The sequence below is a fragment of the Eucyclogobius newberryi genome, unplaced genomic scaffold, assembly GCF_026437365.1.
Source record: "Eucyclogobius newberryi isolate DKJ021-1_F unplaced genomic scaffold, fEucNew1.0.hap1 SCAF_22, whole genome shotgun sequence".
NCBI classification, from domain to species: Eukaryota; Metazoa; Chordata; class Actinopteri; order Gobiiformes; family Gobiidae; genus Eucyclogobius; species Eucyclogobius newberryi.
Window position 1 is genome coordinate 7,414,622 of NW_027315857.1, and position 23,301 is coordinate 7,437,922.

The 23,301-nt window shown below is 38.7% G+C and overlaps 1 protein-coding gene across 1 annotated transcript in view; it reads right to left on the minus strand.

Moving 5' to 3' along the window:
• LOC140371956 (adhesion G protein-coupled receptor L3) overlaps positions 1-23,301 on the minus strand; it is a 271,947-nt gene that overhangs the window by 112,108 nt on the left and 136,538 nt on the right. The window contains exon 4 of the mRNA XM_072459197.1: positions 16,434-16,543. Coding sequence (XP_072315298.1) covers positions 16,434-16,543 — 110 coding nt within the window. The remainder of the gene's footprint in view (positions 1-16,433; positions 16,544-23,301) is intronic.

Sequence of the window (23,301 nt, forward strand, 5' to 3'; positions counted from 1 at the left end):
ATGCGTGTCAGAAAAAATAAATTCCACTCCCAAAATTGCACAGCAGCTCTAATGTATCAATGTTCAACAATGTTCATTATTGTAATAATTTCACTGCATGATGGACCACGGCAAGCGATAGTGGAACTCGAGTGAATGAAGAGAAGGAAGTGAGGAAGCAGAGAGAGAGTGAGAAAGAGAATTGATTCATTTGAAAAGCTGCTTTTCTCCACCCGACCACCCCCATTGTGACCCTAATACGATTTCGGTCACGGCTGTCACTGAGTCACTAAAAAGCACTTAACTCTCTCCCATCCAGTCATCTTTCACCTCACATTCCTCTTTTTCCCTCTCCCCCCCGTGGCTTTAGAGAAGAGCAATAATGATCAAATATGTATTAATGTGCAGAAAAGTGTCAAGCCATTTCAGGAAAAGTCCACAAAAAAATGGTTGATTTGAATCCTTTTTGATGATTTGCCAAATGATCTACAATCTAACGATTAATTACTACAGTCAAATAACATTAACACCTGAACTAGAAGCAAATTGTTAAGGCTGTAATTATTTATCTGCAAATAATTTCTCCTCCATAGGCTCAATAAAAAGCTAACCATCAGAAATGCATTGGATTCTTGTATTAATTTAGCACTTCACTTCTTCAATCTTCTCTCAACTGTTAATGCCCCTATCATTAGAATAGTCATTTTAAAAAATAAATGTCAAAACTAAGCACAAACGCCTTATTTGTCAGAACATTTCCGATTAGATATTTTTCCAAAACATACCATACAATGCAAAATGGGCCAGACTCTTTATCATTTATCATGTATTTTGGCAGTAACATCAAACCACACTGATAATCTACAGCAGGATCAAGCTCATACTAATACTATATCTGCCCCTTTCTAATATGGAAATGGTAGCGACAAGTCATTCAAAAATGTATGTATGCAATTACCGTATTTGCTGGACTATAAGTCGCACCAGAGTATAAATCGCACCAGCCAAAAAAATGCATAATAGAGAAGAAAAAAATATATAAGTCACACTGGAGGATGAAATGTGGTTGCAAGTGTGAAAATAACAAATAATATCACATAAGTAGCTCCAGAGTACAAGCATAAGTATCCAAGTATAAGTATAAGTCGCACCCCGGCCAAAACTATGAAAAAAGACTTATAGTCCGGAAAAGACGGTCAATGTTTTATTGCTCAAAGTTACATTAGTAAACATACATTTTTATTGTGAGAGGGAGCAACTCTCTACAGATCTGAGTAATTTGACCTCGTGGTGTCACCTGCTCGTTTCCATAGAGACTAATGAGTTTAATTCCATACTGTGGAAAGCCATGCCTCCTCCACGGTCACGAGCAGGCACAAAAAGCTCCCCATATATTCTAGTTATAAGAAGCAACTGCCTATTTTGTGCAGCTCTGACAATCCATTGAATGTCCCTCCACACTCTTTACCCCCCCATTCAATACTATATTATAATGTATCATAAAGCCAACTGTCTAAAAACATCTTAATCAACAAAAGTTTGCAAAATGAAATGACAAAGCAGTTTTTTTTGTAAAAGTTGCAGATCGTTAGTGTGTTTCATTGACATTTCTGCACCTTTTATGAGTGGCAGCAACAACACGCTGCGGCGCGTCAGTGTGTCGGCACGTGCGCGGTCACATTATGCAGGCTAATGTAAACCAACATCCACCGTCACTCGACCTCGCTGTCAAATAATATCACATATAAGTCGCTCCGGAGTATAAGTATATAAGTATAAATATATGTATAAGTCGCACCCCGGCCAAAACTATGAAAAAAGGTGCGACTTATAGTCCAGAAAATACAGTACTTTTAAAGATTGTTTTGCCCGTAGGCTTTATTGACAGGAAAGTACAGCGTGAAATGGGGGATGAGAGCGAAGGGAGGACATGCAGTACATTGTCGCAGTCGGGAATGGAACTCACGACACTGCGGCCTGGCAAACGTGCGCCGTGTCGTAACCCCTCGACCACCGGGCAGCGCTGGCATATTCAATTTCTCTAAAAATCATTCACCTCTCGAGTCTCTTTGCTTCTACAGACATAATACAATGGATAAATGACCTAGTGCAGTGTGATTTAGGTAAACAGTAGACCGCTCTAGGAATGAACTACACCTGGCAGTGATTTTTGGTCTAAACAATAACTCAGTGAACCATGGTGTCCAGCTTGTAACCATTTGGCACAGCTTTGATTGGTTTCGCCTGCCAAACACATAAAGCCGAAAAAGGCAGCGCGGATGAATCTGCCTAATTGGTCAAGCTGTCGAGCTAAATTTAATAAGCAGAACAGGCAACCCATTCTTTCTATTGACAATATGTTACAACTAGATGGATGCAGGTAAGTGATACAGGAGGGCCATATTTGTTCTCTATTCAAACCATCTATTATTCATTATTACAGTTTAGTGTAAAATAGGTATGTTAAAATGCAAAAAAGTGTTATGATTATTGCACATTACAATTGTATGATTATTGACAACCACTGCCAAACAGTGAAATTATTAATTTTCTTTAAAGGGGCACTATGTATTATTTATGCACAATTCCCATCAACATGTATTTTGTATTATTCAGTTTTACCATCTTCGTCTTTTAGCTAAAATCTAGTCTATCTTTTCAGTTCTTCTGTGCGTCAATCATGCTTTTATCAGCTTTATTGTCTGAAATTAGTCCACAACGCTGCTACTTTTAACAGGAAGTAAACACAAGCACATGTCCCCACTGCATGAGTCTTTGCACTGACTTCCTGTCCATTGCAGAATCTATTTTCATTCTGTCCGAATGGCCCCCACAGTGGAGTGATTTAATTCTCGTCTTAAAAGTGCCATAACATGCTTTTTTCACGTTTCGTAGTCTATCCTAAGTGTATAATTGATAATAATAAGGGTTGTGCAACACCCTTAACACAATAGTCACCCAGACCTTGGACCCCCTCAGCAACCCGGAAAGGCTTGGTTTGATATTCGCCCCCACCCTTGCCCCTAGTGTGTCCCCCACAGCTGTCTGCTCCGCGCTGTGACGCTCCGCGCGAGTGAGAAACGATAGAACTTCAGATCAACATATATATATATATCAAAAAAACACTCTGGGTACATATATGAAGCACAAATAGCAATGTAAGAAGGTTAAAAGCTCTGAAAAGTCGATTTTGCATGTTATGGGACCTTTAAGACCCACTTGTATTCTCTGGCTTTTAACTCCTCTGTTGATATGATTTATTTAACTTTTTCTTTATTCATTTTACCTTGTTTATCCAACATGTTTTCCTGTTTTTATTTAGTTTGACAATTTGTATACTATTCTATTATCGAATTACTGTGTTAAAGTTGAGGTTATTTCACGGTGTGTAGCACTTTGGAAACAGATTTTATTTGTGAAATGTGCAATAGAAAAAGAAAAAGTATTGGAACACTTTAAATCAATTAAATGTCAAATTAATACAGTTCACTGGGAGGAGCCATGGTGTATGGGCGTATCCCTCATTAACAGACATGATAATGATGGGACATGGACACACCATTCGAAGATGTGCTGCAGAAATGTGCACAAATATATGCCCTCTGGTGTTTAAAAGTGGATCAAGCCATTCTGATACCTCTCAACCATTAGTTTTGGAATTGGAAAGCGTTAATTATGGGGCCTAGTCAGAATAGAATAAATATGTGAGTTCCCAGGATCCGCAGATTGAGAATGACTCTTGGATGAAAGTCGAAACGTCTTGTTTGTCTAAAAAAAAAACAGATGACTTCAACTGAATCTTTTTCTACAATGGAACACTCCTAGAAGAATGAGGGTGATTACACCACCTTTAAAAGTGGAATTAATTTAGAACAGGTATTGTTTTTAATCATTTTTTACATAATGCACCTTCAATTCACATTGCCCAATAGATCACCATTCTTCTATTATGTGACCAGCTTAATAAACAAAGCATGCTAAACTTTGTAAAACATTTTTGGAGAACATATTTCATTTCAATTACTTTTGCTTCTAAAATGGCCATAATTATTATTTTGCCATCTTGACCTGAACGATCACAACCGTTGACTAACTAATTGCGATCTACAAAATCAATTGAGATTTACAAACGCTAACAGTGGCTCCTCCAAAAGTACAGACTCAAATTTCGGTTGGTGAACTAGTCGAGCCGTGCTAGTCTTGCCATGCATACTAATATTAGCACTTTCTTTTAGCTGCCTGCGCCTAACAATGTGGACTGCCGGCGAGCACTGACCACATCATGTTAGAGACAGCTGTATGGATTTTCATTTGAATAATTAACGCTTTCCAATTTCACACTAATGGTTGAGAGGTATCAGAATGGCATCATCATTAGGCGCTAATAGAGATTCATGGCCGAGTGGCACGGACATATTTTTTTGTAATATTCCCTTTTTTTTTCCAGCCCTCGTATTCTCTTCAAGATTTGCAGTGTATGAACTCCTTAACTCAATCTCATCAGATTTTTAATTAATGGCACAAATTACATGGCTTTGAATAGCATGTGCCTAAGGATGGGGGAGGACATCTCTCTTTCGGAGGATTCTCCCATCAGTCCTTTCCTTGGCGCCGATGCGTTCCCCTACCATCATTACTGCTTCCATTTCTCATCTCCGCTTTTTCATCAAACCCCTTTCTGCTCTCTTTGTGCTTCTCTTCTTATTCAGTCTCCTCTATCATTCCATCCCCTTCTGCCCATATCCACCAGGATGCAGTTAGCTCATAACCTTGACAATAAGGGACCGCAAGATTCTTTATTCCTTCAACCGGTTTGTCTCCGTTTGAGGGACAGGTGCAAGGACTTGGCGGACGTCCAATCCGTCTAACCATTTGGGACTAGCTAACAGACGGACAAAGCAAGCACGGCCCGGGCAAAACAGAATTAAATACTTTTTTTTTTTGTGGAACGTAACAGCAACTGGAGCAGAAATAACCTAATTGCATATCTTAAAATATATCTTGATTTTCCGAGGACGTTGGGAACATAGGGGGGACATTCTGTGTACCAGCTGACTTATAGAACACAAGGAGGTCAAAAGGGAATGGAAAAAAGGGTTAGGGCCGTGATCTGTTTTTTTTTTTTTGGGTGGGTATCATATATGTCAATCATTATTTGACATTGTTTTCATCGTAAACTGCAATATTGATTAAAAAAAAACAATCCAGACTTGTTTAAAACAGCAGAATTAATGGCCTTATCTCTTCAGTGGCATTTCACCGTAACAAGGGGCAGATTTTCATGTATCTGCTTGTATTGTTGAAAAATAGCTAAGTGACCAATAATTAAAACCAATAAATAAATGACTCGGAGTGTAATTAATAACAGAATCACAAGTACTACACAGCCATTGGCCAAGAGGTAGGTAAAAATAAACAGCTCTCAAGCCTTTATTCAAACACGCATGAATCAATAAAAAATACAAGTCTGAATAAGCTAATGATGATGGAATACCATTATTACATGGTCAAAAGCTTATCAAAGACCATTTTGCGCATAATATGTCCTTTTTTGAAGCAGGTCCCCTGAGGAGACGATCTCTAATTAGTGCTATATCCTCAGCCCCAACAGACCACATACAGTACGTGTGCGAGGTTGTTGCTTTGAAATGATAAAAGCCCTTCTTTGTTACTTAAATGAAAGTGCTTACACAGATTGTTAAAAGCATTCTGATATTATAAAAGATGATGAAACACAGATTCATAGGTGGAAACTGCACTTAAAATATATCAGTGAGAAATTCAGTATGTGCCAGTCCAAAGCCGCCACTAAGTATGTCCTCTCCTCCTACTGGATGGGTGATTATCTTTCAGCTGGAACACAGTATTCAAACCCAACTGATGCAGAGAGTGGCTTCTCATTTCTGAAACAAACACGTGGAAAGACGAATCCCGTGGTCATGGAGCAGATGTCAGTATGTTTGAGAAGGGTCAAATCATTGGCATCGAGCAGAGAAAACATCTAAGAAGAAGCAGAAACGTATGTACTACAGATCTGAACCCCAGTGAGAGTGTTTGAGCTGGAGAAGGCTTTGTGCAGCGGTCACTCTCTCATCAACTGGTGAAAAACAATGCAACGCTGGATGGAAATAAATATTTTAATATTTCAGAAGCTGATAAAAACCATGCCACAGCGAATGTGTGCTGTAATCAAAGCTAAAGTGTGCCCCTTTTTTTCCTGTGGCAACTTTTTTTTTGACAGGCAGTGTGGTTCAGGGTGTTCGTTTCTTTGTTACCGAGAAATTATTTAAATTCTGTGGTGGCAAAATGTTTAAGAAAACTGTCACTCTCCTTGTCATCTGTTGCAATTTAGTTGTGTCCACGCTGCGGGTGAGCCTGGAAGCTAAAATGTCAATCACGCGCTTCACTGTAAACACATTGGCCTTGCAGAAAAATGCAATCAAATAAATCCAGCTTAAAGATTGTTTTGCACTTAAAATGTATGTTGTTAAAGGTATAGTATGGTCGGGTGTTTGCTACCTGCTTGTATCCATGTCTCTTTTATAATAAATTACACACGTTACTGCTCAAAAATACCTTCAAAAACTTAGAGATGGATACGTTTAATATCATATTGTGGAGCATTCCAAGTAAAGCAATAACATCTACGAATACAAAATGCTACAAAGCATAAAACGCATCATTTCAACATCCATCTTCTACTCTTTGTCCTGATAAAGTGCATCAAGCATAACATTTTTTTCAAAAGGCACAGAAGGAAATAAGCTACACAATCACAAGGAGAAAATAAAGTAACCCAGATGCCCATCAAGTCTCAGCGTTTTCTATTCATCTGTACTGTACACGACTGTCCACAATCCCATCCATGTCGCAAACAATTTCCCCCTGTAAAGCCGGAGCAAGATCAATCTTTGAAAATCACTGTTATGACAGCGGCGTCGACTTGTTGAGGAATATACGACAGGACGCCGCGCTCATCTGAGGCCGGTGCTGCGGGATGGGAGTGGTCAGCTGTCAGTGACTGATGAGATGACATTATAGGGGCAGAATCACAGATGTGGGGGGACGGGGGCGAGCGCTGGCCACTGGGACGGGGGAGAGCAGGGGCGAATAAAGAACAAACGGAGTAATGCTCAGTGGCATTTGAGCGGGATAGGTGCGTCGGTGTGATGTATCGTCTGTCAGGGTGTCGACTCCCACACAAGGTCCGACTAGCCTGGATTGGGGAGCTCAAGGGCAGAAAAGCTACTAGGGCCTGCTTAAGAGATTTACTGATAGCAGCAAATGGAGTGATCTATAGTACTCGGAAAGATTTTTGAGTTGCAGTTGAGTGCAGTGGTGGGGTTTAAAACAGCGGTGATAAAAATCGAATTGTGATCCGATCCCTGTGACGATCTCTTTCTTGGGCAATACATTGTGCTGCTCCATTTAACACAGCTCTATTTTCAAATACTTTTCCCCATCTACTCTTCTTCTTTAGGGTTGTCCGAGTATCAAATATAATCAATACTGAAACTAGGTACTCATTTGAGCAAGCATCGATTTTAAAAGACAAATTGAAACATTGAGCTTTGTCAGAACTAGATTGAAACCACATGCTAACATAAAAACATATTAATATTGTGTTGTATATTGAGCGTTTTTTTTCATTCCAGTATCAAAATCAGTATTGCACCTATTTCTTAATAATATCAAACAAATCAAATCAATGTTATTTGTCGCAGAACATACAGTACACAATAAGAACGGCCTAATATGGCACAAAGAAAACCACATTACAGATACGCAAAATACTATGTTGAGTTAAAATGGTCAGAAAACAAATAAAGTGCAGCCGCAAATTCTAGTATCATGACAACGCTCCTCTTCCTGTTGGTTCAGCATCTGTCACGCTCTGAGTGAGTGACAGCTGAGTTTAACCAATCACAAAAAAGCGTGAACCCTCGGAAGAAGAAAATAACTGTAGTTACATTTTCAAGTATGTGAATTTTGATCAAATTTTTTTGAAATATCGCTCGCGCCTCCTGAAGTATTATGTTGGAATCTTAGGTAGGACAAACCTTGGATGGCCAGTTAGTCACAGAGCTGGCAACACAAAAACAACCAGTCAATCATTCACGCAATAGCCAATTTTCCTTTCCTTGACACAGCAAAATAAAAGTGGAACGTATTTGTATTGATTTGAGCTAGACGTTACGGGGCTCTACTGGGGTTTAAAGCGTTCACGGATTATCCACTGTTGGGACAAGCTGTTAATACACATATTCTCACATTCATTCATTCATCCATTCATTTACGAGACAAACTTTTGATAATCAATTCGCCTGTTTGACAAACCCAACCAGTATAGCACGTTTTTTTCTGACACCATCTAGTTGAGGGCAGACTAAGCTTTTTTTATTGGCAAATGAACTCTTTGTATGCTTAAGAAAAGGGCAAATAATAAAAACTATCCAAAAATGTAAACTCCTGCAGGGTTTATATATGAGGCATTTGATCTGTTCGGGCGCGAGCCTTGAAAGCTGAAGACGACACGAGCTGCAAAAAAACAGTCGACGCCCAACGAGCGAACGGACATTAACTCCGCAACCTGGTCGGACAGATGGTGTTTACATTCGCCGTGACCACTGCATAACGGCCCTTGAAACGACAATGCTTTTAATACCTCAGTGTAAGCGATAGCCTTGTTCTGCGCATCAATTCAACCACCTCACCTGCCAGAACACAAGGAGAGAAAGCTCGTCGCAGGTGCTTAGCAAAACTTGCCAAAACAATCTAGTGCTTTATTCGATTAGGATCCCCCCCCCTCCACCTCTCTTTCTTCCTGCACACCCTGCTAGGTGAGTTATTATTAGCAAAAGGAATTAAAAGCCAATTAGGGTCGTTGGAAATGAAAGCGACTACATGAATTAGATGGCTACAAGGTATAAGTTCGGGATTACGCTGTTGAAATTAGACGTGATAGCGTGATTATATGCTCTGGCTTAGCTCTCCCGAATTGTGCGCCATATCTGACAGCTCTGAGCCGGATCCCACTGAGCAAAGCAGGATTTTTACATTGTCCTTATTAGCTGCAAACAGTGGGGGGAAGCAGTAGCGTATGCATAGCGACACGCCGCCAGCGGGATTTTTTCCCTTTTGTTCTTCTTTTTTCCAGTCTGTGGTCGCCTCCCAGCTTACAGGAGGCGGCACAGATGACTGTCCGTTTAGATTAGGAAAAAAATATGTGCAGGACAAAAGAGGACCAGCAGTTGTGTTTTTGCGCTCGCAGAGTTTGATTGGCTTTATTAGTTTCTGATTGTAGGACGACAATGACTGAGAAATGGTCAACTGATCAAGCAAATGGTGGAATGTAGCGCTTCATATTTAATAGCAACCAAACTAAAATTATAATTATCAATATCGAGGCTGTAATTTTTTTTTTTTTTTTTTTTTAGGCATTGTCCTTCGTGTATTCAAATACATTTCAAAAAGCCTGGTAACCTTGTAGTTTAGACCTCTACAAACATGTTCTGAAATGTATGGTATTCTTGTATTAGTTTAGCAGTGCAATCTCCTTTCAAATGTCAATGATCCTGAATGTGTTACAAATGAAAATTGTGAGGTTTATACAGAGTTCATAAATCTCAAAAACTCAAAATCATCCCACTTGAAGCCCTTGTGAAAATATGGATAAAGGGTCTTAATTTAAACTACATAGAAACAATATTGCAGTTATGTACTTGTTTTGATTTACATTTCACAACAGCATTTCTTAAGGTGTGTTACATCTGCTTTAATCTGGCATTTTAATTCCTATTACTTTAATGTATAATGTATATAATGTAAATGTGTGTTTTGTATATTGCTGGCATTTTACACTAACACTAGCACATTTACAGTTTTTTTTTTTTTTTATCAACGTACAGTCACATATAAGTTTGCATTACCTTACTTTTTAAGCATCACAGATCACATACGACTAAAGGAGGACTTTGAAGTTGAGCAAAAAAGTAGCATTATTCACTGTGCCATTCCAGGGCATTTGCATTCTGGCGACTAAGCAAAAAACAAACTGCACAGAGAAAAAAAAAAAAGTTTTTTGGGCATTTCCCGAAACACACAAGAAACCTGACTTTTTGTGGACTTGAGAAATGACCACCATTCAGAAAGTAATGTAGGGGAAAACCATCAAACAACACAAAGTTATGGCCTGATGACTATGCTTGATGTAATCATGCTTGATTATTATGGCCGAGGGACACATAACGTCGCTGACCTTCTTCACAGTTAAACCATCGAGGAGGGGCCGTGTCTAACTAAATTATATGGAGCAAAAAGGTAGCGGAGGACTTGATGCGGAACAAGGTGTGCGCAATGTCAAGGTAGAGGGGCAGGGCAGAGACAGATGTCAGCCAGTGGTGCGCGCTCATGTTTACGAGGGATCGTAAAGACAGTTCTGCCTGGACGAGGCCTTAGCAATCTGAGGAGTGCATGGTAAAAACAAGATGCATTTCCGTAAATTAGAACGTCGCAGTTACATTTGAATTGGACTGTTAATATTAATGGTTTACGCGGGTTTACTGTGGTTTCCGTAACATGTCAGACTGTCATATGTGCCAAAAATACTAATCAGAATACTATTTTTGAGTTTAGGAGTGGAATACAGTTACTTTCCTCAAATCAAAGGAATAAATACATTGTGTGCACTGTGTAAAATATAAATAAAATACACTGCAGCCGACACACACATCTGCCTATTATTCTGCTGCCTCTATATCTCTTCTTTACCTTGTGAAGGGTTTTATGAGCTCTTATGTGCAAGACTAATTCCCCTTGGCAATAAAAGTTTCATTCATGAAGCTGTTTGGATTCTACGCCGTGTTTTTTTTACACAGAATACATTCACCTTAAGTTAATATTAGTATGTAGTCAGAATACATTACTCTAGTAGGGCAATGTTATGCAATATGTCACAAAATACATTTAAATGCAGGTAGTATTCTTTGTACAATATTTTGACTTTATTTACTATACTTACAATGCTTTTCATTTATTATTTTAACTTTTTTTAACTTCAATTCTATTACTTCACCCAAAACTAGCACATGTACAGGTGTTGAAAATTAACTTATTTTGCTATAACACTTAAAACATTGCATCTAGTTCGTCCAATGCTATGTCCATATTAAATAAATAAATAAATGTATAGACTTAGCATGTTCTCCCACTGTTTTTCCAAACTCAGACCTAACTCCAAACTCGTCCCCGCGGCCTTGGAAGGACGGGTCATATTCGCAAATATTCCTTAATTTCCTCATTTATTGACGCACACAAAACCGAATGTAATAGAATCAGTCTGACGTCTCACCCTCCTCGCCTTTGATATCACTTTACATCTTCGGCATCAAATAATTATTCCGACTGCAGCTCATATTAATACACGATGGATTGCCTTTTGCCGTGACATTGCCACACAGGGAGTTACAGCACTCTTCTTCCATTACAATTGATGGAGCGTATCAGATCGCAAATTAATAAAATCAATATTGTATCTACAGCGTGCGTCTATCGATTTAGCACACTCCGGCGGCATTATGAATGAAGGATCTGATTGTACAATCGACAGGACTTATAAAGATATGAAGACTAGAGCTGTAATTCAGACCAAAAGCTCCCCAGGCAACAGATAAAAGGGCATTGCTCAAGGTGGAGGCGGGACAAAGTCATAGGGCTGCAGACGTATGGAAGGAAACACTAACATAGTGTTTGGGGACATTATTGTCACGGAAAAAGAGAAATTCTTATTCTTACACAGACAATCATCTGCTCTTTGCTGTGGCAGTTATTTGCACATTGATTTGATGTGCATTTCTAAGCTGGATGCCCTGCCCTGGCACATTGCTTAGTATTAGTAAAAAGTCGGTCCACATATTGTTAGTTCATATGCTCTTAAATGCAAACTAAAATGGCATTATTTGTGTACACTTTAAAGGAGTACTATCTACATTTTCTTGTCTCCATGGAGATGTTAATGCTTTAAATGTTTGTATATGGTCCACAGTATGGCATTAAACCCATTTTCATTACTTTATTGAATTACCTTGATGCACAGTGAGCGAGGTCGCCTTTCCACAGATCTGACCTGTAACTCGACCTGATGGGGGCTACCTGCTTGTCTCCATGGAGATAGACAAGCAGGTAAAACATTTAAACCTAAATACATCATCTTTAGTGTCAATATAGTTGTCAAAAGTATCTCATGCATTCGCCAATTATTGAGTCAAATGGAACAATCTTTATGTATTTCTGTATTTTGTATTCATCATTAGTTTATTTGAACTGGGACAGTGCACATTAATCAGCAGTTCTGTAAACGTGCCAGTATTAGCTATAGTTTAGTTTCCAACTGTAGTCCCTGGCGAGGTGTAAAATGTCAGCAATATACAAAACATACATTTTAAGGATTAGTACAAGAATATAAAAGATTACTCGTCCATGTAAAAGCAGATTACTGGGTGAAACATGCACATAAACAACAATAATATGGGACTTTTTTGCTTCTCAAGTAACCATGATGTCAACACATGTTTAATAGTCATGTGTGTATTAGCATTGCGTATGTGCGATGGGATTGTGTTCCCAAACTGTGCAAATGCAAAATGTAAAAGTTCCACTGTGTACATTTTAGGCTGAAGAGGTACATACAACAAGGGCATAGCATAAGCAGCTTTGAAGGCTTGAGAGGGGAGAGGGGGAGTCATGGGTGGCTGGTTCCCCATTAAACTCTCAATCCTTTCCTGTTTTAGCAGCTTTAGTTAAGTGACTAGTGTTAAGATCCCCATTCACACTCAAGCTGCTATTCTTCTTCCCAGACTTTGTTTTGCTAATGGAAGCACCCAATTATTTCAAACCAATTAGTAGGAAAACAGACTAGAAACTTTCAGAGATTTTAGTATTGGCTGGTTAAAAGTGACTTATTGTAGTCCAAGAAATAGTCCTCTTGGCTTTGAGGATTTGCAATCGCACCCAGTTATTAATAGTCCCCAGTGACTATCGACGACTGACTTTGGGCACAACTTTATAAGCACCCACAGCACTTCAACAATATCTATTTATCCGTTGCCAGAAGTTTTCTGGCGTGTCTAGAGCAATCGGCGAAATAGTTGTTGCATTTAGCAACTGTGTTGCTAAATGTCAACCTTGATATGACAAAGCGATCTGTTCCAAGACAGAAGAGGATCATCTTTCAATCAGTAAGAAAATCCATTGTTTAAAACGTCGCTTTTAATATTTTTGATCACAATATAAAAGTGTAATGCTGAACCTTCTCTGCTTGGTATCAAACTTTTGCCCATTATCAGCTCACAATAACTAATAGTGTTGTCACATCTCAAGCTCTATTTCGATACTAAGGAAAAGCCTGGATACTTGACACCACAATGGTAAAAAAAAAACATATTTTAGCTGAAAATGTCAATACAAAACAATTTCTTTCTTTCTTTAGTCATGATTTGGATTCCTCGTCCTGGTTCGGTCCTGGTTTTAGCTCATTTAGTCCTGATGTTTTGTCTGGTACTATTCCAGACCTGGTTTAGTCCTGGTCTGGTTCAAGCTTAGTCTCTCTTTAGGCTCAATTATGTGATTTTCTTCCGTATCAGTACTTAACCTGCTCAAATGAGAATCTCGTTTTGTTACTGGTTTTAGTAGCTATTCGTATCTAGGTAGTAATACTTTTGACAACCAATAGCTAACCAAGCTACGAGGTAATGGTTAAAAAATTGCTGGTTAAAAAAGCAAAGGAATGAACATTTTAATGGACGCAGGGACTGAAATTACTTGATATTGTGTTCTAAAACTTGAATATCCTGATCACAAACCCACTACTTCGTCGGTAATAGCTCAGGAAATATCACAAATCTACTCGTAATTGCATCTGGACGGATTTTGGTGTCCGGCTAGCCGAAATGCACTTCCTAATGGGGTACAGCAGTTTCCATATTTGTGTGTTTTTTGACAGCAAGCTTGCATCACACGACATGGATTGTTTTTTTTTTTTACACGGCGTACAAGACAGTAACGCTGGGCCGAGATGGGGGAGAATGCGCACGCTGCAGCTCGTCCGGGCATAAAAGATCCATCTGGCTGCTCTGAATCACAGGTAGAAACGATTGGACTTGAAAACAGGAAAAGCCGAGGCGAGGCGGACTGCTGGGGGAGCGCTGCAAGGATGTAAAAACGTGAAAAATGGAATTGATTTGGACTTATTAAGGATACAAAAACTACCCATGACTGAATTTTTCCACTTTTACTGTGGAATATGGGCGATTTTGGCAAGCTAGGATGACTGTCTTCCACCTGAAAGGTCAATTTAACACAATGAATAATGTCACAAGGCTGTTTCCTCTGACCGTATTTGAACTTCCTGTCTGTTCGCGCATCCTTTCGCCTCACGCTGTGTCTTCTCTTCGCTGTCCAAATGTTTCCACTGGCATTAGGTGAAGCCTGACAGCGTCTTTGCTCTCCCCCCACTGGTTGCACTAATTAAATTTGTTTTATTTACTCTTTGGAGATACCTCACTAGTCCTTCTGAACATTAACTGCCAGCCAGCACATCGGTGGGAACCAGAAACAAAAAAAATGTGCTCTTGAAATGACAGAACATTAGAAAATCCTGAAATGAAACACATTTTAACATTTTACAAATAATTAACTCGTCCATTTAGTTATAGAGCATTCATTTGGCACACTTTAAAGCTTGTGTTCACGTGGCATTATAACATTATAGCGTAATTGGAATTCGCCGTTCAGATTTTGCGTTTGGATTTTGCCGTTCAGATTTTGCGTTTGGATTTTGCCGTTCAGATTTTGCGTTTGGATTTTGCCGTTCAGATTTTGCAGTCAGATTTTGCAGTCAGATTTTGCAGTCAGATTTTGCAGTCAGATTGCAGATTTGTTGACTTTGGTTTACGGTTGATATCTCCGTTATTACTGGGTCTATTCTCATGAAACAATAAAACTGCCACAAAAGGTCATCCGGCAGAGAATGGCGCAAACACTAAGCAAACAGGTAAAAAAGTCAGAGAGTTTCAGGTTAAAACTCCTCCAATAGGGCAGGATTCATCTAGAGCAGGCATGTCCAAACTAGGGCCCGGGGGCCAAATGCGGCCCTCAGACCAATTTTTGTTGGCCCTCTAGCTTCCTGCTATGTCGGCCCAAACAACAAAAACTAGTACTTTTTACTGTGAAATTGGGAAAATTCAGGCATATTGATGTTATACAAGCCTAATATTAATGTTCCAGGTATAATTTAAAGTGTGGAGGCTCATCGCAATTACGTCAAATGCAAAATTTCGAATGATTCACTTTGTCATTCAACAAATTCGACATTGTCAAGTCGTTTGTGGCCCTCTGCCCCGTTTAAGTTTCAAAATGCAGCCCTTGGTGAAAAAAGTTTGGACACCCCTGATCTAGAGTAATATAAGTATGATTTACAGAAATATTATAATACCTTGGAAACCTTTCTACCAACTGGCACAAAGCTCAACATCGTCTCTATTGGCACAAATAAAGATTAGGTGTCCACATTAGCTTCAATACGTAGTGCCATAATTCAAGATGTTATTGTTGTCAGTTGAAAGGACTTAAGATGAATATGGCATGTTTGTGGAGCCAAGTCTAAACAAATAATGATATAGTTCAGCAATTTGTGGATCATAAATTGGTAAAAAAAAACTAAAAAAAGCAGTAAATCTCCTATAGTGTTGTAGAGGCCCCTCCTCTATTGTAGCCGAGCAGTGTTTAAAAGGTCAAGATTGATGCCATGACTAAGTTAACATTCATGTCCATTGTTTGGCGTTTTGCATACATTATACACAGTAATGCATATTTTTTTTATGAATGAACTAACAATTTACCACCTTTTTTTTATTTTCACTATGTAACTTTTTTGGTTGAGGATCTGTCAACTGCTTTTTGTCCCGTGGAGATTTTATAATTTTGCCTGAAATTTTTCACATTTTTGCATTAAACCTACTTGCATGTTTTAATTTAAAGTGTTTATATTGCTACGAATTACCTTGAAAAGCATGCATTCTTAGTAAGAGCGGGGTCACCTCTCCACAGAGCTGACCTGTAACTGGGCCTAGTGGTGGCTACTTGTCTCCACGGCGATACAGGTTTAATATCATACTGTTTAACATTCTAAGCAAAGTAATAACATCCCCATGGAGACACCCAAGTGGTAAACAAAAAAGTTACATAGTGTACCTTTCAAATATCGTATTGTTTGTTGAATGTTCCAAATTTGACGTGATCCCATTGTAAACAATAATACTTCTGTTTGTGAATGCTATACTTTGCACATTGTAGAAATCACACAGCTTCACTGATTTGTCATTGAGCTTCTGCAGATTCCTCCTGGTAAAATACAAAGGCGTTAGCTTTGACAGAGAGGAGGGAAACAGAGTACGTACTGTATGGGACACATTCGTATTGGACTTCAAGGTATTTGTAGGTCCCGGGACAAGGGTCTGGAAATACATCGGGTCCAGCCACCACTGCACACTGCGTCCGGTTGTTGCATCTGAAATACACAGAAAACATGTAGCGATAAGATGAGATAATACTTAATAGTCTCCCAGATTTGTCCTGGGACAGAGGTCACATGCTTTACCAACAGCATCACCAACAATACAAGTGCATTTAAGTCAACAAACACAAATAGGAGACAAAAAAATACACAACAACAGGGGCCTGGTAGTTACTTACACCTTGAACATGTAAGTGCAGTTTTTTACAGCACATTCCTGCATTGTCATTCATCTTTAGTTTTATTTTTTGACAGCACTTTCCGAGATTAACAACTGAATCTTTTCAGTTTACAGTTTGGGACTCTAAACCTTCTCCTTGAGGGCATCAACTCAAACTGACTATGGAGAGAGTGAGCAGGGCTGTGGTCGCCCGGTAATCTGGGCTCAAAAACAATCTGGCTTTTCTGCATTTAAAACAAGATTGTGTTCTGTGTTCTGTCTTGTAGACCATACTATTTCTGCATTTATTAAGAATGTAAAATATAAAACAAGTCTCATCTTAGTTTATGAAAATACTTCACGTGTTGTTTTTTGTGGGTTTTTTTCTGATGGAGGATCTTTTGTTTTGTTGTTGCTTTGCCTGGAATATTCCACAGATTCACATTAAACATATCAATCACCAGGGAAGTTTTCATGGTATTTTTGGTCAATTAAAACCCCCGCAGTTAAATGAATGCAAGATAGAAAAGTTACACAGTGTACCTTTAATGTGAAAAAGAGAAAATTATGAAAAACAATGAAAAACAATGTCGTAGCTGGAGAAGAATATTCGTGTTTCTATCTATGGGGAAGTTTGTCCGTCTCATCTGGGCACGTTTTATTCATTGCATGGTCCACTCGGCTCAGACCCACAGATACAGGCCTCACACCCTCGCACACAGTTCCCTGCTCAGTATTTGGAAAACATGGTACAACAGCACATTTATTTGCATGCATACTATCGTGCAAGCATAGGCAGGGTCAACCCGGCTCAGGGTCGCAACAATGGTGATAATTGAAATAATGAAGCAAAAATATACATGACCTCTACTGGGGTATTAGTATTATCTGGCAACTGTGAAACAAACACACACGTCTGGATCTACTGGTGCTACGGCTGAGTTGTAATTGAGATTCAGTTGTTTAAAATCGTCATGATCAGCCAATCTTTTGTCAGGAAAAGCATGTGGTTTGGAGCTCAGACTTTGATGGAATAAATGTTGATATATTTGTGTTAAAATGCAATTATAAAAAGGCTGTATTGTTCACGTTTAGGAATTAATATCAAAATACATTTGTATTAGTTTTTAATGAGACAAAATACAGTAAATTAATTGAAAATAATAATCCATTGACACAAGGAAATAAATAAATAAATAAATAAATAAAATAAATGAAATAAAATAAAATAAATAAAATAAATAAAATAAATAAAATAAATAAAATAAATAAAATAAATAAAATAAATAAAATAAAATAAAATAAAATAAAATAAATAAAATAAATAAAATAAATAAAATAAATAAAATAAATAAAATAAAATCATCATGATACTTTCTGTCATAATGCTAACTGTTCCTAAAAGTACTATGGTAAATATGGTAAACTAATATGACTAACCACTGACTAAACAGTATTTAGGTAAATAGTGACTGCAATGGTCCTTCTAGTTCAGTAGCGAGATATTGCAATCCGTTTCCCCAGGCCAGCACAAATTAAGACATCTGGGTGGTCTGTAAAATAATATTTTGTAATCAAGGCGGAGCAATTTTGAGATAATTGTTGTAATTGGTTAATAAATGGCTTCATCAAACCCAAATCGAAAAGCCGAAATGAAATTTAGACGGCACATGCTTGTTGTTGTTGTCGAGCGCGACGCCGGGGCGAGGAAGCGCGGCACGGGTTACATAGTTATTACAACATGATAGATGGCTGTGGGTGGAAGCGTCTGGGGAGGGGTGGGGGGTGACAAGCAATCAAGCCAGTGCCAGATCAGCTACCTACGTGCAATGTGAATCTTCATTAAAAAACACAATTACAGTGCTGCTGGTGTGCTCGGGTGCCATTTTGTTTTCATCAATCAGACGAGTGCTTCACATGCACAGAGAGGCCGGCTGACGCGCATCATCTCTGCACTCATCGCCGCACATTAACTCTTAAGCGATTAGACAAGTATTGATCTAATTGTGTTAAAAAAAAAAAAAAAGAAAGACAGGATTTGAACGTGGCGCTGCATTTCATTGTGACAAGCAATTGTTTTAGAGCGGTTGTAATGCCTAACGTCTATCATCCAAACTGTTGTAGACGCTTTTATCAAAGTTGATTGACGTATTTAAAGGTGAAATATGTAGCTTTTTTTTCTGGTGGAGGGTGCGCTGCCTGCTCGTCTCCATGGAGATGTGATAGCTTTGGAAAATGTGCTTCTTTGAGACAAGGTGGCGAATGTAGTCCATCTTATGCTGGTTATGCAGCTTATGCTCTACACTAGAAAAGTTACATAGTGCACCTTTAAAAACTTGGGTAAAAGCATCTACTTAGTTTTGATGAATTAGACATTATAACCATGCCTACAACAATATTCAATTCAATGTATCTTTGTAATGCCCCGCACAAGAGTATTTGCTTCTTAAACTAATATAGCAACCCCAGATATATGATAAGTCAATACTTATGGTTTCAAATGTTTTTTTTTTTTAATTGAAAACATTGTACTTGAAAACATTTTCAACCATGGGCTTCTGGGTCCGTCGTTAAAGATACAAAAGCGCCACACATAAGGTGGAGGCGTCGACAAGAGAATCATCATAAAAGATGCATAAGCTCAGCACAGACACAGAGGCAGATAGCGCGCTGACGTCTAGGGACAGTAAAACATGGGAACGAATCTATCTAAAAGTGATGTGTCCATCCCGGAGACACCTGCCACGCAGGCAATGTCAAATAAATATGGGAAAGAGTGTCCGGAGTGTCTGCCAATGTGGTCCAAAAGACTTGGTTTTCCATCTGGCAGATCACTAAGCACGGACAAAATGTATGATTCATGCCAACAACATTTTTAAATTGAATTAATAGGAATTAAGTTTTTGTGATTTCTGTCATGTCTGTGATTTTCAGCATTTTCTTTCCCTGTTGTGTGAAGCACTTTGAATTGCCTGGCTCTACAACTAAACTTGCCTTGCATTGAGGATGCTTGAGGGATTACACTGACTCAACAATTAATAATATTGTTGCAAATCCATCTTATATTCAAAATTTTTAGGAGCATAACTTTTCAATAATAAAACATCCCTTCTCAGTACAATTGGCCGACTGGAATATTGGCTGGAAGCGTGTTGCCCAGAGACACAACTGCAGACATAGGAATAAATAACACCCATGAAACCGAAAAAAGCACAACCACTTATAGTATATATATAGTATAACTGTATCCATATTTCCACACAAATACAGAAACACAATCCATTCAAAACCATTATCTCCCCATTCATTAAAGGTATTTAGCTGTAGGTTGGCCATTAGCTCTGTTAGCTCAGTGAAGGTCAAGGCGGGGTCTGACACCATGATTCATACAGCACAATTAAAGGATTCTCTACACCTTAATTAACATTGATTAGATGCCGACTAATCAATCGAACCGGTGAGGGACAAGCAAAGAAGGAGCCCTCCATCTCACTCCGATAATGAGATATGGTCCACTGCCTCGTTCCTATCAACTTTATGGGTTCATGAACCTAGCGTGCCCCCCCCCGCCTCCGCCGCTTACCCTCACTCAGCCGTCTGCGAGGAGCTAATTCGCCGGTAGTAAACGCCAGTCATATTTAGAAACTCGGCGGTCAGGACCATCAGATGCTCCAAACAATTACGGTGACGGCGTTTCTCTCCATCTCCTCGCAAACCTTGATTTCTGTCTGGTTTGCTCTGTTTGAGACCAGAGCTTTCGGTAATCAGCGCGTGCGAGGACGAGTTAAGATTAAGTGTCACTTTGAATTAGACGGACGCGAGAGGACGGCGAGTGATGGTGAGGGAGACGGCGGAAAGGTACATATGATGCGGATGATGACAGTACTGTGACGCCTGAAATGTGGGAAGCTAACACGAGCCACTGTAACCTTAATATCAGCTACTTTTACCATTAGTTACACTTGTTTTGATGGAAATATGCTTGACTTTAGGGCTGGGCGATGTGACAAATCCTTGTATTAATTGCTGATGATTTTTTATTCCAAAAGAAGATGTCATTGTCATTTAACAACAGTGTTTTCAAAATGCTTTAACAAACAGAGGATTGACTGTGGACTTGACTGGTTATTGGTTAAGTATCACTTCCTCTTTAATGTGAATGCGGTCTGTTTGTATGAACGAATCATCTAGTATTTGTCCAATATCATGCCAATTTAAGTTAAAACAAATTAAAACATTTAAAAAAAGACATGCCAAGTGGTAAATTGATAAATGATAATGAATAAAATTATATAGACAATATATATTCATCCATAATTTCCCCATTCGTTTATTAAGGTGATTTAAACTAAAACTAAAAACACTAGTCAATGCTAAATTAATCCAATAATACTAAGTCACATAATTCTGTTCATCGTTCATATTTAGGTTTTGGATTTATCTCACAATACGCCCCTATTATTCTATTTTAGTACATAGTATTTCTCCTCGCTGTATTCATACCATATTCCTAGTTTGTAAAGGTTTGTTCAGTGACAATGCCAAAGCACAATAGTTCCAAGATATTTCTGAAGGTTATCTTGGTGACAGACAAACCAACAAAGATTTCAACCAGTTATTTTTTTTTTTTTCAACAGACCAGAACAAAGAACAGAACAAATCATCTACAAAAGCTAAGCCACCGCCACATCTGCAGTATTAATCTGTGTTTTAATAACTTCCTCTTGAGGGATTAAACATCATAATGTGTATTTACTCTGGATTGTCAAACTTAATCCCAGCCTTAACATTTATCTTGCTCCACTTCTCTGGAAATCCCTTTTATGACTGCTGTGCACTTTTACTTCAATGCGCTGACCATAAATAACCGCTGATCAGCTTTCCTATGCCACTGTCCTGAAGGCACCCGCGGACGCTCAGCAGAATCCAACAAAAGAGAAAAGGGGGGAGACAAAAAAGGGGAGAAATAATTACAATTAAATGTTTTAAGCTCCAATCGATGGCAGAGCAGGAGGCGATCGATGGGCGGAGAAGCTCCACGCATCACCTGCCACAACAGCTTCACAATGACCAATTAGAGGTGTAATCAGGGTCGGATCAGAGTGGGCTCAAGTGTGGGCTTTTGGACTAAAGAGCAACACTGCAGTGGTTTCAAGTGGAAAGCGGGATTCGTGACCACTCTTCCCGAAGACAAACACACAGCGGATTCTTAGAAATGTACTCAAAAGCATCAGTATCACTCCTTTCTTTAAATCCACTGTTACTGATCATTAACAAGACATGACATCTTGTTTGGAAGTGAGTTCTGAATTAACTGCTATGGCAAAGGAACAGATTTTTCACCACTTTGAAGCTCATGGATACTATGATGAATGTACTCAGAGCCTCAAAACATGTGGCAGCAGAAGTGATAAGTAAAAGTACTAGTTTAGTTAGGATTTTAGTTTAGTTTAGTCAGAAAACTGTAGATACAACACTTCTCTAAGCTATTGTCCAGTGAAACATTTTATATTCATATATGTTTAAGTTAGATAAGATAACCTTTGTTTGTTCCACAATGGGGAAATTTCACTGTTGCAACACAGATTAGGTACAGATTAAGCCCAGAAAAATATTTTTTTTTTAAAAACTCTTATATAAAAAAAAAAACTCTCATATAAAAAGAGTCTTTTAAATGAATAAAAAAGTCTTATAAAAAACTCATACTCTCAATAAAAATAAAAAAAGTGATTTATAATAACTGCCTATCAACTAAGCAAATTACCTCAAATATATTGATTGCTGTTTTCTAATCAGGCTTTAATGTTACTTACATGTAGTCTGGTATTTTTAATTGCCAACACCACTTTGATTCAACAAAGTCATTTTTTATGATAAATAGAGGCTCATCATAATTTTAAAATATCAGTATTACATTGAAAAGGGGGCAGATAACATAAGATTAATATTCGTTCTGCTCCTTTTCATTCACTCTTTGTGTAGCTGCATGTCACTGATAATGTATTTTATATGTGATGGAAAAAAATAAATACAAATCCTTTGAAATCACAGGATGTTCCACTTCACTTCTGCCTCCGTTCTATTCCAAAATGTGTAATTTTAAAGGGTCTAGAAGTACTACTACATGTGCCAATAGTATAATGCAATTTGTTTCAAGTACATCACATTCAAATATAGGGTGTGTAGCAGTGCATCGCTACGACAGACTTATGAGTGAATCTCAGCGTTCCTTCAAATGCAACTAAATTCAACGCTCTCATCTTCACCAACTGGCCCTTTTTTATCCTCGCCGCGATGTGTTTGCTCAGGCTGCCAGCTGACAGAGCCGCTGTGGCACAAAGCAGCCGAGCCTCGTGTAAGCACAAACTCTAATCACTGTAATCTGCCCTGATCCAGCTGCTGCCGCCGCCCGTGGCACTGCGAGGGCCACTGAGTCCACTGACCAACACAACCGGACTACAAAGGAACACGCTTTAAATCTCCGTAACGGACACGTCGACGTGAAACAAAAAAAACAAACTGGCGTGAATTTTCGTTTCCCGTCGAGGCGAAGTGCGACGGTTTTGTTCCATCGCAAAAGGAATCGTCGAGT